The sequence below is a fragment of the Quercus suber genome, unplaced genomic scaffold, assembly GCF_002906115.3.
Source record: "Quercus suber isolate HL8 unplaced genomic scaffold, Cork oak 2.0 scaffold_109, whole genome shotgun sequence".
NCBI lineage: Eukaryota > Viridiplantae > Streptophyta > Magnoliopsida > Fagales > Fagaceae > Quercus > Quercus suber.
In genome coordinates, this window is record NW_027069574.1 from 80,402 (window position 1) to 100,554 (window position 20,153).

The 20,153-nt window shown below is 32.7% G+C and overlaps 1 protein-coding gene across 1 annotated transcript; it reads left to right on the top strand.

The window, feature by feature from the left end:
* The first annotated feature begins 1,551 nt into the window (after positions 1-1,551).
* LOC112015263 (serine carboxypeptidase-like 17) lies at positions 1,552-4,922 on the top strand. Its single transcript, XM_065775299.1, has 10 exons — positions 1,552-1,558; positions 2,227-2,264; positions 2,383-2,484; positions 2,711-2,791; positions 2,883-3,047; positions 3,161-3,232; positions 3,332-3,450; positions 4,248-4,361; positions 4,483-4,537; positions 4,641-4,922. Exons 1-10 carry the CDS (start codon positions 1,552-1,554, stop codon positions 4,683-4,685), a joined length of 798 nt encoding a protein of 265 aa, XP_065631371.1. The 3' UTR covers positions 4,686-4,922.
* Positions 4,923-20,153: the final 15,231 nt, after the last annotated feature.

Here is a 20,153-nt window from a genome sequence, read left to right on the forward strand (position 1 = left end):
GGTATTAATTTTTGATTTTAGCATATTTCAAGAATGAGTTTAAATTTGTCTCTAAAATTTAATTTTGTTAATTGAAGTTTGACTATTTTTGTTTTTTCCGTTTTATTTTTGCATTTTAGGATACCATAAGGCCTTTTTAATGCATTTTATTGATCAATAAAAGTACTTAATTTTTTTTTAATTAAAATCTATAGATATATATATATAATAATATCTATATTTTTACAAGTGGGGCCTTCTTTTATTTGGGGCCTTAGGCGATTGCATCAATTGCATCACCTATTGAGCCGGCCTTGGTCACTTGATCCGATTATATCAGATGGAAAAAGAAAAAACCTACCACTCAACTCTTCAATATGCCTCCAATTGGCAATTGAATCAAAACACAACCAGCTAACTTCTTAGTCTTACTCAAAGCTGCTACTTCAATGAGCAATAGATTGTAAAGATTGCGATTTGCAATATATAGTGTGATAAGAATGGTTGAGTGAGTAATGGATCTGGAATGTAGGGGCTTTATTAATTCGACTTATGTAGAGTGTGTAAGAGGACTGTCTATGTTAAAAACAGAGAAAATCAAAACCTTAAAATCAACCAACTTGAGATCTTAGAGTGCTAAGGGAAGAATTAATACAGTGCAATGTTGCCATATAAAGGATTAGAGTTAAAATTCAAATAATAAAATAATTAATATGTTTATTGTATTTAGAAACAATAGATGATTTTCTAAATGTAATATTTGTAACAATAATTAATAGATTCATTGTATTAAGAAACAATATGTTAAATGAACTTATAGTTTATCTTTCGTTCTCTTATTATTACTATGTACAAAATTGTAATAAGGAAGCACGTTAACCACAGATTCATCTTCTATTTAAGATTCATCTTTTTACTGACTCCCTAAAAAATCTTGGAGCTACTACTGTGTAGATTTGTTACATGTGGTGTGTATTATTTTCATGTTATAATAGCTTTTTGTTTAAAGTTAGTAATTGAAGGAAAAAAAAAGAGAGTAAAGTTAGTGATTTTACAAGCATTTACATGGGTTAAGTAAACACTTGTGTTGGTCTAAGTTTTGTCATTTAGTTTAAAATATTTTTATAAAAAATAATGACAAATAAATAATGGTAGTTGCATAAAAAACAAAAATATTATACAAATTTAACAAAATAAAATGTATTACACCTACTCACATTGATGATAATGAAATTATTATGTAATAATTTCAAAATAAGAAATCTTGTAGAAGGAAATTATAAAACTTTATATATATTTATGTGTGTGTGTGTGTTTGTTTTTTTTTTGGTCAATTACTTGATATATTTAGTTCTCTATCTATTAAATTTTGTTTAATTTAAGTTTCATAATGACCCAAAAATAAATCATAGAGCCGCCATGTTACATACCTGCTTTAGTTTGCATAATTAATACCACTTTTAAATCATTTGATGAAGCCTAATGTTACTATTAGTATTATTTTTTAAATTGTTGAATTTAACTCTCGAAGTCTCAAACACAAGCAAATTCAAAGCCGCGTGCTTACCGACAATGTGCTGTAAATGGAAATCGTGAGAAAAAAAAAAAACTAACTAACTTGGAATTGAATGAAGAAGTGGAACTAATAAACCTCCATCGACGCATAAAGAAATTTAATATTTGAGCAGTCATATCGTGAACATGCATTACATGCCGATAATGAGGCCAAATATTCCTACACGAGGGACACATAAAACTTAATTATCACGAGTTGTGAGAGAGAGAGAGAGAGAGAGAGAGAGAGAGAGAGAGAGAGTCTTGGCCATTCTATTTCAACATTATTTTGTAGTCCAATCAATTCAATTGTCCGTTGAACTTATAATTTATAAAATCAGTGGCTAAAGAAAAATTCTACTAATTTACTATTCTTTTCGCAAATCAAAATCTATATTACTTTTTTACTCAATATTTGTTTATATATATATATATATATATTTTTTGTGATCTATGATGCAGTGGTTGAGCATACACCCAAATTTCGTGAACAATCCAGTCTTTCTTGGAAGCGATTCCTATACAGGAATAATTACTCCAATTCTTGCTCAAGAAATCATAAATGATAACTTTCATTTAAAATTCCAGCATCCAAATGCAATAAATTTTGCCTCATTCAAACCAAACCTATAGTAAACTCATTTTGAATCACATAAATAAATAACGTGGTTCAATTTTATTGATTTTTTTCAGGCAATGAAGCAGGAGTTGAGCCGTTTGTGAATCTCAAAGTACATGATCTAACCTTAGGACTTGAATGACTTCAATTTTTTATTTTTTATTTTTTGTTCTTCTTATCCTTTCAATTTGTTACTTAAATGAATATAATTTTCTTTAAAATAATATCAGGGATTCGCGCTTAGTTGCCCTCATACGAATACAGATCTAGAAACGAATGTAAAAGTAACATTTGCTCACCGGATGGCTTTAATATCGGATACCATGTATGATGTAAGGGTTTTTATTCTCTCACATTCATATTTTCACATCTAATTTTATGTTATAAATGTGAATAGTATTTTTTCACTTTTTTAAAATGTGTACATCAGTTTATTAATTGTAAATATTTGTGTAAAATAGTGGATGTACAGAAGTGTAAGGGAATATTTTGCCTTTCATGTCTTGACTCAAGTAATTTTCTTTCTTCTTTGTTGTTGTTTATTACTTTCTATTTCAGACAGCCAAAGATAGTTGCCATGGGAATTATGCTTATCCAGGCAATTCAAACTGTACAGAGGCCCTGTCAGCAATAAGTGAGGTTTGTGGATTATCAGTTTTTCTGGTACTAAATTTTTTTTTCTCAATTCTCTGAGCAGCACAAATGAATGATCCTTAATTTGAATACTCAGTGCATAAAGCTAATAAGTGATCAAAATATGTTGGAACCCACTTGTGCTTCCTTGTCACCGAAAGCAAAAGAAATGGCAAAAGAGGAAAGAGCTCGAAGATCACTAAGAGAAAAATCAAACAATTTCATTCTACCATCAACTAGAATCGGTGACTTTTGGTGCAGAGTAAATCTCTCTCTCTCACTCTCTCTCTCACTCTCTCTCTCTTGCACTTGTTATAAATGCAAGACCATATAATAGTACATCTAATTATATTATTTGTCACTTTATTTTGGCAGAATTTTGATTATTTGCTCTCTGACATATGGGGAAATTATAAAAGTGTTCAAGAAGCTCTTCATGTTCGACCGGTTGGTACATGCTTCATGATGAGACTATTAGGTGCAATGACATTCTAATTGGTTGAACAAATAAATCTCATGCGTTAAGTGTTTGTGTTGTGACAACAGGGAACAATGAAACAATTCTTTAGGTGCACTTTCACCATGGCGTACACATTTGACATAGATGATGTTGTCCCAGTTCATAAAAATCTTACTGCCTCCGGCTTGCAAATCTTGGTGTTCAGGTTCCTCTCTAGAACTTTTCTACTGTAACTAGTTGTTTGAATTAATTACTGATTATAGCCTACACCATAATTTTTTTTAATAGAATGCATTAACTAAACTATATAGTTTAACGAGTAAGACTTAGATGTTGTTCTTTAAGTTCTTCTCTTAAGATTTTGCCACATGAATTTTTCCTTATGGGATGAAAATATATTTTTTAATTAAGTAGTCACATAGTTAAATCTTAAAAGAAGAAACTAAGGAACAGCACTTAACGTACTGTACCTAAGTTTTATCATAATTTAACACACTTGGTGGTAAATATTTCAAAAGATCAAAGCTACACATACAATATCTTTCATAATTTATGACTTTAGGTTTATTATTATTATTATTTTTTGAGTAAATAGTAATACTTTGGGTTTATTATTGACACTACTTTGTTGTCTATCATTTAAAACTTTCCATGCCCTTTTTCAAAAAAGAAAAAAAGAAAAAAAAGAACAATAATAATAATTTAAGACTTTCCATGCCAGTTGCCACTACATTAATTGTAAAAAGTTTTGTCAAATGAATTGTGACTCTAAGACTTGTTTCTCAAAAAAAGAAAAAAAAGAAAAGAAAAAAAAGAAAAGAAAAAGAGTTATTGATTTAGAATATAGAACATTAATATAGTTTTCTGATGTAGGACTTGCAAAGTTAACCAAACTTGTGTATGGTTTAAAAGTACAGTCACCAAAAAAAAATTCACTCGCATTATAAGATTTTTACCAAATCTATGTGCCCAATAATTAAAAATTTTGCTCTCATTCTGCAGTGGTGATCATGACAAGGTTATTCCTCATATCGGTATTGAACAATGGATACTTGCTCTAGACCTAACAATTGATACTGATTGGCGACCGTGGTTTGTTGATGGTCAAGTTGCAGGGTGAGTTTATAATATATCAAATATTATTTTTATTTATTTATTTATTTATTTTTCCTTTCTATATTTTTGTTTTTTTACAATTGTTTTATATATCTAATAACGTGCATTATCATGCATCTAGGTACACAAGGAAATATACAGATGATGGGTACCGTTTGACATATGCAACTCTAAAGGCAAGGAAAAAAAATTCTTAACTCAAATTTTCCCTTCATTGGTCCAAACAATTAAATAAATTGTAGATAAATTTGCCATTATTATTATTTTAAATTTTTGCAGGGATCTGGACATTCGCCACCAGAGTATAAACGCAGGGAATGTTGATATGTTCCACAGATGGATCCACTATTATCCTCTGTAGTTTTTTCTTTATCTTTTTATTTCTTAAATTTAGGCAAAATTTTCGTATGTAGTTTAATAATTGAAATTTGAGTTGATGCGACAATGGTCTCCAACAATGCGATCCTTGTTTTGTGTTGCTGTTTTGTATGCGGTATTTGAACTTTTTGATATAAGAATGAACCATAATGTAAAAGAACCAAGTCATTAATTTCTGATGATTTTACAAATGCTCTTCAGCCTCTTCTATATTCTTCTCTGAAACTTAATTGATTTCAGTTCAATTGTAAACACTGTGTCTCTGTAAATAATCTATAGTTTCTCCATCAGTCTGGTTCTGGTTCTGACTGCCGACTCGCTAGTTTGCTGCTCTCTCTTTTATATTTAGATAAACTACGTATTTGTCCTATATCTTTTAGACCATATTTCATTATAGTCCCTAACCTTTTAATAGTGTCAAATTGACTCCTAACCTTTCAATAATGTATTAATTTAGTCCCTACCATGGAAAAGTCTGACATGTCAAACGGCCTAAAAAAACATAAAAAATTGCCACATCATCTACCACCTGTCAAATCTTAAAAAAAAAGGAAAAAAACCAAGCCAAATCTTTGCTTTTTTTCATTTGATAGAAGTTATAGCACCACATCAATAAAAAAAATTATTAAAAAAAAAAAGCCACTAACCAAAACAGCCCTTGAAGTTTTGGTTCCCTTTGTTAGCAAATCCATTAACTCACCCATGATTTACCTAATTTGGGTAAGTCTTGACTCAACCAAGTTAAACATTAGGGTTAAATGGATAAAGACTTATTAGGTAATCCAGTTAAATGAGTCTTAATGGGTAAACTCACTGGGTAGTCAGTGGCAGAGCTAGAATTTCAGTTTAGGGGGAAGATTTAAAAACAATACTAAAGACAAAATTAAATTCAAAAATAATAATCGGTAATAATAACAAAATATTCAGAAAATTGTAACTAAAAGTATATATTTTGTATTATTAAAACAACAAAACAAAAATAATCAATCATAATTACTAACAATCAAAGTGGGAAATTAATTTGATTGTTTAAAATAAATCAATCAAAAAAAATAACTATGAGACCTACTAATTGAATTGTCATACAATAATACATACACCACCTTTTCACAATTGTTAAAATAGTGGACTGCGAATTGGGAAGGAAATAAAGTAGTGGGTTCATGAATGTAAGTTGTTCACCACTCAGTTAATTATTTTCTCAATTGCAAAATTTATTGTGAAAAAAGTTTTGTTTGTTTACTAGTCCTTTGTGTTTTTGACTTGGCCATGTTCTTGTTGACATCTATGCACTTCTTGCCAATCTCCATTGGTTCTCTGTCTCCAGTATTCTCTATGATGCCAACTTTGTGGCTTATATGTCTAGCCTGCTATGCTAGACATATTTCTTCTTATGTTTTTTGAATTGACAACTCTCCTCTCATTGCTATGGAAACATTGTATTTCGATTTGGATCAATTACGGTTATAAATTATAATTTGGTTTGGTATAACAAAAAAGTTTCAAATGAAATCCATAAGTTTAAAATAGTTACAAATTAAGTCGTATAGTTTTTTTAATCTCAAATTAAATCCTTAAAATTTCAAAAAGTTTAAAGTTTAAATTCATATGATTTATAATTCAAGGTTCAAGTTTGAAACTAAAGAAATCTCTTGAAATTTAGGGTTTAATTTGAAACTTTAAAAAATACGGGGTTTAATAAGAGACCATATTTAAATATAGGGTTCAAAATATAATCTATCCTTGGTCCCCCCCGGCATCCCAAGGCATACACTGATACACACACCAAAAATGGGAAAAAATCCAATGGTACAAAGCAATCTGTCTCTACCACATATATGATATAGCTCTCTTATAACTCCAAACTCAACTCAACAACATTTCATCAAACGTTCTTGAGCTCTACTCACTTGTCATTCTCCTAACCTTCTATATAAAAAAAGACTAACATCATAGCTTAAGTGGTAAATTTGAAACCTGGTTATTGTACCTTTACAATGTCTTCCAAAGCAATTTCGGCATGTTTGTATATGCTGCTTCTACCGCTTGTATCGGTTGGCACTGCAGTCTCACACTGGATTGTCAAGACTCTTCTGGAATTCCATGGCGAATTGCCCACTGGGTATGCGTTATTAGTTTCTGCAGTTAAGACTGTACTTTATTTATTTTCTAAAGAAATTATAGAGCACGGGTTAATCGATTGGTGAAGTTGATGAGAATTTTTATGTAGATACATTAGTGTTGGTGAAGTGGAATTCTTCTACTATTTTGTCGAGTTGGAAGGGAATCCAGTGTAGGAAATATTTTAGTGAATAAACAAGTTCTGATACAACAAATAATATCTTAAATAATTTGCAAGAATATAAAATAAAGATAGTTTAGAATAATCTCATAATGCTATAGAATCACGTTGCGAAAGCGTTGTTCTTAAAGGTTGATTCATGCTACCTGAAGTAAAACTTGATACGACTGGTTTTCTTGGCCAAACAACCCCCCAAGATTAGACTATAGCGTCAACCTTCATGATGGACGCACTTCCACTTACGAAGGTTCAAGAACAATCCTCTATTGCTTTTTTTTTTTTGTTTATATATATATATATATATATTTTATAACAAATATAAATTGTAAAAAAATAAATGGGAGACATATAATAGTATTGTGTATATATAAAATATACAGCAGTAAAATATGACTTATAAGAAAGGTTGTGATGATGGGTATTATATAGGTTATTCATGACAATAATGGTCTATAGTTACTGGTTACTAATAACCCATAAAGCTCAACGGCTATATTATCCATTATTACCCAATGGCTATTTTATTCATAAATTTCCAATTGCTAGAAATTAAATAAATAATAAAAGCGTTTAGAACACACACCCATACCAACAATCCCCCACATGTTACAAACATAAAATAGGAAAGGCAAGCAACTAAAGAATGCATGCATCAATATGGTACCAAAAGGTTTTAGCCATATTTAGGATAAATAAGTAGGAACTAAAAGACAATGGTAGAGTTAAAACTCTTTTAACCAAGCTATTAGTAATCCAAACTTACTACCCACATAACTTTCTTTACCAAGGTTGTTCTTAAGCGGTTGGCACCTTATCCAGGCCATGCACCACTGGTTTCATGAGGGCTCTAGAGACCTACCTAAGAAGTCTTATAGGAAGCAGCACAACTTCCACCCACACATAGGTGGCATCCATCAAGAGTGCGTGCAGGATACCTTATCCCAACAAAGTAGAGAGTATGGATCCATTAAGAGCCTAAAGCTCAACTTCTAACAATCTGCAACTTAGTCAGTAACATCCATCAGGAGTGTATATAGATACACCCTATCCCAACAGGTAGGGATATGAATCTATTAAAAGCCTAAGCTTATCCTCACCAAATTTTGCAACTTAGTCGATGGCATCCAACAATAGTGTGTGCAGATACACCCCATCCCAACAGATAAGGATACGGATCAATTAAGAGCCTAAGCTCATCCTCACAAAATTATGCAACTTAGCATTGCTCACACCATAGGGATGGACTCATTACTAATCTCCTTACCAAGATAATGGAAAACACATAACAAATTACAGTGCCCATATGCATCACTAATGACCTTTACTCATTTAACCTATTGTGTGGAATCACCCATCATGGAGGTTGGGCATTAGCCACAGTGTCACAACTTGGGTATTAGTCTAATCCCCCTAAATGTCTCACTCACTAGCATTCTTACTAGTGGTTTGGTCAAAGAATTGACCAAGTTCCTTTTAGGCCTCACAAAGTCCAATGACATAACATCATTATGAATAAGCTGCCTTGGCCTCAATTAGATATGTTGGCTTTTCCCATTATAAACTTTGCTCTTAACACATGTTATGGCAACTTGACAATCACAAGGAAAGCAAATAGAGATAATAGAGTTAGTAATGGAGGCATATCAATTAATAAACTTCTAAGCCACACAGCTTTGAACTCAGCCTTCTCTAAGGCCACTAACTTAATTTCCATGTTAGATCTCTGTGCAAGTCTTCTTGGATGACTTCCAAGAGACAACCTTTTCAGCTAGTGTGAATACATATACACTAGTGGACTTCACATAATCTATATCAGAGATTCAGTTAGCATCACAATATACTTCTAAAATAACAGGATAACCACAATATGGCAAACAAAAATAAGAAGTCCACTTTAAATATCCCAATAATATAGATATTGCATTCCCATGCCCAATACTAGGATTATGTGTTTATCTACTCAATCTACCAACATCATATGCAATATCAGGGTGACTACAGTTTGTCAAAAATATTAAACAACCAATAATTTGTATTTATTTATCTTGTGAAACATTATCACCACAATTTTTGACCAAGTGCACATTTAAGTCATAAATAATAGACATAGGTCACATATCAAAGCGTTTAGGTTTTTTTTTCCTCCACATAATGAGATTGTGATAGTACAATGCAATCATTATCCCTAAGAATCTTGATGCCTAAAATAACATTTGCCTCAACCAAAATTTCCATATCAAATTTAGAGGCAAGAAAACATTTAGTATCATGCATAGCATTAAAGCTAGTCCCAAATATAAGTAAGTCATCAACATATAAACAAATAATGACACCTTCATTGTTATTTAATTTATTATATATGCATTTATCCTTATGACCATAAATCACAAATCCATGTGTAGGCATCATGTATCAAAATTTTCATGTCATTGTATAGGTGCTTATTTTAATCCATACAGGGAGTTAACAAATTTACAAACTTTAAGGTATTGTCCAAGGACAACACAACCCTTGAGTTGCTCCATATAATTTTTTTTTTTTTCTAATTCACCTATTAGAAAAACAGTTTTAACATCCATATGATGTATAATAGGTTTGTAAATAGATACAATGACAAAAATATTCTTATAAATGCAATTCTAATAACCGAAGAATAAGTATCAAATAATCAACATAATATTTTTGCTTATAGCCTTTAGCTACCGAGCATGCCTTATACTTATCTATCATCCCAGTCAATCATAATTTTCTTTTAAAAACCTACTTGCAACCAATAGGCTTAACCTTAGGTGGAAGCTCAACCCATTCCAAGTGTGATTAGACATAATCTAATAATTTGTTAAAAGCTTCCAACCATAATGGTGCATCAACAAATTTAATTGCATCATAATAACTTACATGTTCATCTTCAACAATATAGGCAAGAAAATTGTTACCGTAACTCCTTTTCTCCCTAGATTGCTTACTTCTTCTCAATTTTTGCACATCACAATAAGATCATTAGAAGTATCAATAGGTTCATGAAATATATTTTCCTTATTGTTCAAAGAAACTAATACTTAAAGAAAGTATTTTTAAAATTCAATAATAGTATTAAATTCTAAATACATCACTATTGACGAAAATAATTCTATATCATGAACTATAGCAAACATAACCAATAACATACAATCACATATTTAAGAATCAGGTTTCCTCCTTTTAGGTTCATGTAGTATGACCTTAGGCGAGTACCCCCACACTTTGAGGTATTCTCCTTTTAGATTTGGGTAATATCTTAGACAACCACCCACACAATTTTAGGTATACCAAGTTAGGCTTACGCCATTCTCAACTTCATTTTTTTTTTTAATATTTTACAAAAATTTCCAAAACCTCATCTTTGGTTCTTAATAAACAAAGCATATAGAATGGTCATCAACAAAAATTACATAATATCTCTTACCGCATCTAGTCATTGTGTGTTTTAAATAATCCAAATTACTATGTACCAAACTAAGGAGTTTGGTTTCTCTTGTTACAGATTTGCAAGGTGTTTTTTTTTTTTTTTTTTTTTTTTTCAAATTTACAAAGAACTATCTACCATCTCTAGAAACACATACATCCAATATATATATATATATATGTATGTATATATGTGTATATATATATGAGATAGGTTCAAGTTACACCTGGTGTAACTCTTGTAAAGTAACAAATTTTTTACACCATAGATTTCTAAAAGATCTAATGGTTAAAAAGGACACCATTAAATGTTATTGCTTTTTTACTCTTGTCTCTCTCCTTATTTATTGTTTTTTACTTAATTAAAGGACACTTGTCATTTTCAACAACCCACTTTTCAAATGAGTCATTAAACTCTCTCCACCCAACCCGTATTCTTTTTCTTCTACTATTCTCTCTCTCTCTCTCTCTCTCTCTCTCTCTCTCTCTCTCTCTCTCTCTCTCTCTCTCTCATATCTGTCTAGACCTCTCTGAACTCACCTCGTTCTACTACATTGACCCACACAACTTATTGGAGCTACATGTTAAATTTGTTAGCTTGTTATATTAATTCAAAATTATAATATAGTTTTAGATATCAATCCAAAACCAACTAAGGCCAAAAATATTAACTTTTTTACTGGTTATAAGTCGTCTGTCACTTGGCAATGGAGTGAAGGAGATCTAATTTGAATGTCAATTTAGAAAACTAAACAAAAGACGTTATTTTTTTCTTGAGTCTTTCCTTAAAATTTTCTTTTGCTGTGTTTTTATTGAAAGGAAGCTCTAAATTTTCTTAGAAAACTATTGTCTGTCTGCTCTACTAGGTTCATCTTTAAGATTTGTCTTTTTCTTTGAAAAATTTCTTTTGGGTAAGTGTTAAATTGTTAATCTTTCATATTTTTCATGTGTAGTCTTTTGTGGATTTGGTGGCTCTAGGTATTGCATAAATCTTTCACATGGTTTCCATGTCCAGATTTTTCCAATACATTAGAAATCTACAATCCATCTTTCTATTGAAAAGGTAAGTATTAAACCCATGGAAAGAAAAAAGTTTTAGATTGCGATGAAAATTTAGAAATTTCTATTGTAGCTTTCACTTGCTTGTCAATGAAATGGGAGGTTTGGCCATGGTGGGATGCTCTTTAGTATATTAGTATGGTTTCTAGGTTGTTGAAAATGGCATGTGCCTTTAATCAAGTGAAAAATAATAAAACATTTAATAAGGAGAGAAAAAAAAATTTCTGGTATTAATTGGGAATGAGGTGAAAAGTAATAGCATTTAATGATATTTTTTTAACCGTTAGATCTTTTAAAAATCTATGGTGTAAAAAATGTGTAACTTTATCAGAGTTATACTAAGTGTAACTTGAACATATATATATATATATATATATATTAATATCACTCTTGCACGTGGTGGATAAAAGGAATATTTGTTCCCACTAAATAAATCTTATCCACTAGTCCAAAAAATTAATTGGATCATATGTTTGTTATATAAAGAAACTTTTAATTATTTTCCATAATTTCTCATCTCATATATATTTGCCAAGAGATGTAAAAAAGATAGCACATGTGCATAGAGCCAATAGCCACTAGCTTCTAGAAACCACTCTTAGGAATGTCCAAAATTTTACAAGAATAAGACACTCAATATTTATGTAAAATTTGACATTATTATACCACAATTGTATAATACAAATATTTAACCATTCACAATTTCTTTTTCGTGCAACCGTAAATAATTACTTGAGAACTTTGGCAAGGAAGATAATATTTAATTAAATTATGGTATCATTGTATATTCATCATAAAAGAGTGCCAAGTTCAAATGGCACCATTTTTCCCACTTAACAATAGGATTGCCTTCACCATAAGTCTACAACAATTTTTCCTCTTTCAGAATTTTACCAAAAATTATTGCAACCATTTTTTTTTTAATGAATTCCAAAAAACATTTCTCAAAACACATACGTTTTTCTTCAATCTAATGTTCATTAGATTTCAATAGACATAAAACAATTTCACAAAATATAATAAACATATAGTATCATATAATTTAACACACAAATTGCAAATGCAATGAGTTAGTATCCACATTTCAAGACAACGTTGCATAATATTAGTCACATATCAATGAATCAAAATCACAATTGGATGGACATCAATATTTTTTCTTTTCAAATTTTTAGTCCACTAAATTTTTTGGATTAAACATATAGCAAAAGATACTCCACACAAGATATAAGTAATTATATCTACGAATATAACTACTAAGATTTTTCCTTTACAAACATAATATCATACCACAATATAAAATTTCATGATCAATAACTTGTTTATCCATTTTGAAGCATGAAACTCAACCTTTAAGATTGTAGGAAATATTTTAGTGAATAAACAAGTTCTGATACAACAAATAATATCCTAAATAATTAGCAAGTATATAAAATAAAGATTGTTTAGAATAATCTCACAATGCTATAGAATCATGCTGCGAAAACATTGTACTTAAAGGTTGATTCGTGCCACCGGGAGTAAAACTCGGTGCGACTGGTTCTCTTATACTATAGTATCATCCTTCGTGATGGACACACTTCCACTCATGAAGGTTCAAGAACAACCCTCTATTGCCTCTCCTTAGAACAAATATAAATTGTAGAAAAATATATGGGAGAGACATATAATAGGATTGTGTGAATATAAAATATAGAGTGGTAAAATATGACTTATAAGAAAGGGTGTGATGATGGGTATTATATAGCAACGACTATATTATTTATTATTGCCCAAAGACTATTTTACTCATAAATTTCCAATAGTTAGAAAATAAATAAATAATAAACGTATTTGGAACACACACTCGGGAGTTGATCCTCTCTTCCTCTACATCAATGGAGGCCCTGGCTATTCTTCATTGAATGGATTTTTGTACATTGGTATGACTTTCTTATTTCTCTTCCCTTTGCATCAAATTAACCCTACACTAATTTCAAACTTTATTGTAGTTGTTATGAATATAAAGTGAGAGAGAAAAATTGAATAGTCTGTATACATATGTATATTTTTTGTAAACAACACTATACAATAGAGAGCCTTATATAGGCTAAGTATGTGTGAAGTACAAGTAATTTAAGTATACTACAAATACAGTAAATTAGGCTAAGACCGATGGGCTAGGCTAGACTAAGCTATATACTAACATCCCTCCTCAAACTTGAGGTGGCAAGGAGGAAGCCAACTGGAGTTTGGATATTAAATCTCGAAGACGACGAGCAAGTGAGTGAGTTTTGGCGAAGGTATCAGTAGGTTGGTCGACAAAAGAGATGGAGAACAGCTTGAGATTGCCTTTCTTGAGATGCTGGAAAATGATGTGGCAATCGATCTCAATGTGCTTGGTGCATTCATGGAAGACATCATTATGAGCAATGCAGATAGCACTACAATTATCACAATAAAGAGGAGTGGCAGTGGGCTTTGGAGCATCCACGTCAGCCAAGAGCCATCAAAGCTAGGCAAGCTCGTAGGTGGTGTCAACAAGAGCGCGATAATCAGCTTTAGTACTGGATTGGGAAACCACATTGGCTTCTTGCTACGCCATGAGACAAGAGAAGTACCCAACAAGAAACAAAACCTTTGATGGAGCATTAATCAGTTAATCACTTGCCCAATCCGCATCTGAATAAGCATAGAGCTCGAGAGAAAATCGAGAGAAGTAGTGAAGACCATGATAAAGTTTGCCCTTGTCGTATCAAAGAATCCGAAAAATAGCAGCATAGTGGATAGAATGAGAGGTGTCCATGAACTTACTAACCATACTCATGACATGTGAAATATCCAGGTGAGTGACAGTGAGATAGATCAGACTACCAACCAACTGACAATAATGAGTAGCATCTAACATAGGTTCACCGTCCAAGGGTGTGAGCTTGGCATTGTATTCCAAGGGAGACGAAACAGTTTTGTTGTCTGTGATACTGGCTTTGAGGGAAAATCAGAAGCATATTTAGTTTAGGAAAGATAGTATCCATCAGAGGACGAGGTAACCTCAAGCCCAAGAAAATAGCTAAAAGTGCCAAGATTTTTCATCTCAAAATGCTAACTAAGGAAGTGCTGATGAGAGCAGATACCTGCAAAATCATCTCAAGTAATAGCCATGTCATCAACATAAAGAGGAATAAGAGTAATACCAGCAGAGGATCTTCGGATGAAGAGAACAATGTCATGAGGACTCGAAGTGAAACCTTGCTATGCAACAATTGAGCTAAATGTTTCAAACAAAGCTCGAAAAGCCTACTTAAGGCCATACATAGCACAGCGAAGGCAATAAACTTGATGGCTCGAGTGAGTATAGCTAGACGTGGAAAAACTGGTGGGTCGGGTCGGGTTCGGGTCGGGTCAATCAGGTTTGCAAGTCAAATGGGTCGCGGGTCATTTTTTACGGGTCAATTGGGTTGCGGGTCAGGTCAGGTTGACCCATATTTTTCAAACGAACCTTTTTTTTTTTTTAATTACAAAAACAAATCAATGACAACATGTTAAGAGAGAATGAATAAAATTAATTAAGGAAATGAATTGCACTTAATGCCACTTATTAATATCCTTCCAATTCTGACAATTTTGAGCATGACGAAAATTCTTTATAGTCATAAATTCATGATGGAAAAAGTCTTTAATGTTAATAACTCACTGTCAAAATGCATGTAATTACAAGTTTCCAAATTCAAAAAGAGATAGATCTTAAGGAGCACCAAAAAGTATATATTTTAAGTTTACATCACTAATGATATCATTCCCACAAAAGAAAAAAAGAAACTACATGTCATGGACAATGTCAAGTTATTAGCCTCGTTAAGTGCACATGTTTTTGTTGCATTTAAAATAATAGTAAAGTTAGATTACTTAGAAAGATAAACTAACCAAAAAAAAGTTTTAAAAATAAACATAACATATTAAGTAAAGAAGAATAAGTAAATATTTTATAAGAATTACACCTTAATCTTAATCTACTTAATGTTGGTAGCAGATTCAGCACTGCAAATATTCACACTTGCAAATTCTAGCTCAACTTGGCCAATTTTGTCAGCATCTTCATCTACAATACAATATTTTAATATAACTTAAGGAACCATGAAAGCAAATCAAAAAAGAATTAAAATTGTATAATTTTGACTATAAATAAATTAAATTACCTTTAAATCCATATAGCCAACTTTAGTACACAATGTAGCTTCCACATTCTCAAGTAAAAGATGTGATCGATACGGAGCAAGAATTTTTTTTTCCAATGCTAAAACTTGATTCAGAAGCAACAGTGGTTTTAAGAATGCTCATAAGATCACTTGCTATTAAAGAGAGCTCTAGAAATTGATTGTAATTCTCTTTCCACCAAGAGAGAACTTCCAACTTTGAATTTTTCTTTTTGCTAAGTCTAGGCTCTTCTAAATACAAGTCCAATTGAGATTTTAAAAAAAAAAAAAAAAAGTGTGTTTTGGCACCACGACCACTTTCATAAAGCTCAAATTCCTAATTGTAAAAGAAAAAATTGCAATAATAAATAATACCACACAACATTACAATCTTTATTATTAAAAAACATAGCACAACATATACCAAACAAAATGCAATTCACTTACATCATCTTCCATATCTTCAGCATCATCAAGATGAAACATTTGTAGTGGCCATAGGCTTGGGGCATTCATATCTTGATAAAAGCTTATACAATGTAGTTTGAACGCTCTCCACCTTCATTTCAGAAATTTGTTCAATTGGCCCTATTTTCTTGAAAGTAAAGTCCACGTAATCCAACTTATACCTTGGATCAAGAACAATGGCACAATCTAGCACCACACTATAACAATCCCAATATTTGTCAAATTTACCTTTCATCTGTTCTGCCATATTACCAATAAATGAATCTTGGCACTCCATTTCTTCAAGTAAGAGCAATTCAATTTGAGACACTCCTTGAAAATATGAATTTGCAGTAGGATAATCAGTTCCAGAAAATAGTTGTAATGTCATTAAAAGATTTCAAAAATCGAGTTATCCTTTCAACTCTATCCCATCCATCCCTTGATGGACAATGCATGAAATTAGCATCTTCCTCTGCAAAATGGTTGAACACAAAACGATATCTCGTAGCACTGTCAATCATGTCATATGTTGCATTGCATCTCATACACACATCTAAACGTAAAACCTTTGATATCTTCATACCAACTATCTTAGCACATTCATCAAATTTGCACATTCTACTCTCTGATCCTTCAAGATATTTCATAGTTTCTTGGATCTTAATCACTAAGTCATCTATTACTTTCAATCATTCTTAAACAATAAGATTCAATATATGAGCACTACAACGCACATGAAAAAGGATACCATCACATAAACCCCCCTCATTAAGCTTTTTCTTTATGAAATCTTGGCAATTATCATTATTAGATGCATTATCTAAAGTAATGGAATATATTTTCTTCCTGTAAGGTTGAATTTAATCAACCATCTTGTTGGCTTTATTCCGTGCCAAATTTGCTTGTATTTTAGCATTTAGTAACCATGTATTTAGGTAGAAATCTTGTAAGGGTAGTGAGTGAGAGAGTGTGAAGAAATGCTCAAGATTGTGCAAAGAAATAGGGACTCGCAACTGAATCTCGCAGGTGGCTCGCGGCTTACAAGTCGCCAAAAGTTGCTCACATGCCAAGCATGCCAGAAGCTGAAGAGTTGCACCAGCTATCGCACTATAGGACAAAAGTCCCAGGCTAGCCAGGCCGTTAGCTCGCGGCTTGAACTCGCGACTCAACCAAGTCGCGAGGCCAAGCCGCCAACTTGCCTTGTTTGGGAAAAACTAACATTTCACATTCCATTCTCACCCTAGTATAAATACCCCTCATTCCCACGAAATGTAGAGAACTTCCAGAGAGAATTTTGAGAGAAAAACCCTAGAGAAAATAAGATTGCCTCATCCACAATCTTCACCTAAGAGACTCTTTAAATTTCTCTACTCTCTTCCTCTCCATTGATACATCATTGAGAGGTTCTTGACCAAATCCTTTTCTTACCATACCCATGTCTGTGAGAAGGTTCTTTTCCTGCTAAGGGAAGCAGTTTGGAAGGGACCAATGACTATTGGTTGATGCTATGGTTTATAGCAGAATTCGGTAAGCTAGAAAAGAAAAAGGTTCGGCGTAACCTCATTGGGGCAAGAAGCTTGCAGGGCTTATGTACCTGGGTAGATTAGGCTTGGAGGATCTATTGTTGTTCATGTATCCCAACTATATTTTCTAGTGGATTATTGACCGCTTGGAGGGCGGCGGAGAGGTTTTACGCCAAGGGCTTCGGTTTCTTCTTTGATAACATATCGTGTGTTGTCTTTATGTTTGCATCTCTCTTCCCTTTATCTTTACCATTTAATTACTGCTATGATTGTGATTATTTATGGTTTAGTTTGTTTATTAATTCTGGTATAAGCTTGTTACCATCTTCTGCACATATATTGTTTGATATAAAGCTTGAATTGGTAATTTGTTGTCTGGGGGTCTAAACATTCATAGTGTTTTCAACGCTATTTGAACTTTCAATTGGTATCAAAGCAGGTGCACTTGTTGTGGTTTAAACACCCTAGTGCGATCCTAGACCTCTCATTGAGATGGATAGGTCTCAATCTCTAAATATGCCACCATTTTTTGATGGAAATAATTATGCATTTTGGAAAGTCTGAATGAGGGCATTTTTATGTTCTAGTGATGATGCTGTGTGGGATACAGTTGAATTTGGTTAGACTAAGCCGGAGGCTGCCAAATCCACCTGGGATAAAGCAGCATTTGCGGTAGCTAATGCTAATAGTAAAGCCTTGAATGTTATTTTCTGGGGTGTCTCTCCAGAAGAATTTCACAGGATTTCACACATCATTGTTGCTAAGGAAGCATGGGAGATTTTGGAGACTACTTATGAAGGAACATAGAAGGTGAAAGACACCAAACTACAGATGTTGACCACTCACTTTGAGGAGGTCAAGATGAGCGAGGATGAATCCTTCGACTCTTTTTATAGTAAGTTGGACGAGGTAGTTGTCGGCAAATTCAATTTGGAAGAAAAGACGGAGGACTCTAAAATTGTAAGTAAGATCCTTCGATCATTGCCGGAAAGTTTTCGTGCCAAATTAACAACTATTAAAGAAAGCAAAGATCTTGACGACATTAAAGTTCAAGAGCTGGTTGGTTCTTTGCAGATATATGAATTGTCTCTACCTACGCAGAAGAAGAGTAAAGCTCTTGCTCTTAAAACAATTGATGAGAGACTGGTATCTTATGACTCTTTGGAAGAGGATGCAATAGATAAAGATATGGCGAATCTTGTAAAGAACTTCCGGAAATTCTTGAAACTCAAGAACGGTGGGAAATTTGGTGACAAAGGAAAATTTCAGAGTTCCGAGAAGGAGAAGAAAGAATTCTGAAGGAAAGATGGTAGAGATTCCCAATCTTCTCAAGGAATGATATGTTTCGAGTGTAATGGACAATGGACACTTCAAAAAGGAATGTCCCAACTATTTGAAGTCAAAGGGCAAGGTCTATGCCACTACTCTAACTGACTCAGATTCATCGAATTCTGATTCGGAGGAAGGTTGTGACGAATGATAGGCTACAATCTGAATGACCTATTGTGATTAAACCAATTAATTAATTAGCCAAGTTATTAATTAATCAATTTAGCATGCAAATATGTGGAAGCACAAACAAATCACCAAATAACTAAATATGCAATGGAAATTAAATGACACGGTGATTTGTTTACGAATGGGGAAAAATCTCACGGCAAAAACCCCATGGGTGATTTTCAGGTCACCATTCCCGAAACTCCACTATTATCAAATCAAGCGGTTACAAGTAAAGGAATCCCAAGTACTTTACCAACCTATAGTTGAACCCTTACCCCAATACCCAATTGGACTTGATCTGTAGCGACAGTTCCCACCTTTGATGCACAGCTCCCAAGTACGTGACTAACCAATGCGCGGATCCCAGTACGCAACTTCAAAACACCAACTTAAGGAAGAAAGGTTAGCTGCAAAGTTCTTTAGTTCATCCTACATAATGAAGATCAGGAAGATGCTTGGTCACAAAACCCTATGGTGCAAATACACAGAAACTTCTTTAGAGAAGATGAACTAGGTCAAGAACTTCATCTTTTGATCACAATTTTCTTGAACAGAGATTGCTCAATGAAATTGCAACTTGTGTCACACTTGACGGCTCTTAAAACAATCCTTTTATATGTTTAGGGTTTGGAGAAAAGAAGGCTCAAAAGTATATTCACGGATCCCAAGAAAATCAGACCAGAAAATCTAAAATTTTAAATCTTGACAAATAGCAGGTGTCGAGGTAGCTATCGAGCAGGTGTCAAGCTTTAATGAAATTGCACTTCAGCTTGCTTTTTCTTGGACAGACTTGATGACTTCAACACTTGACTTTGAAACATTGTTTCTTGAAGTATTAAAAACACCTAGAACTACCCAATTACAAGTAGAGTGCGTTTTGTCAAAGGATTAGCCAATTTACATGAATAAGTGACATATGTTCTTAACAAGTGAAAACACATATGTCCTAACAATCTCCCCCTTT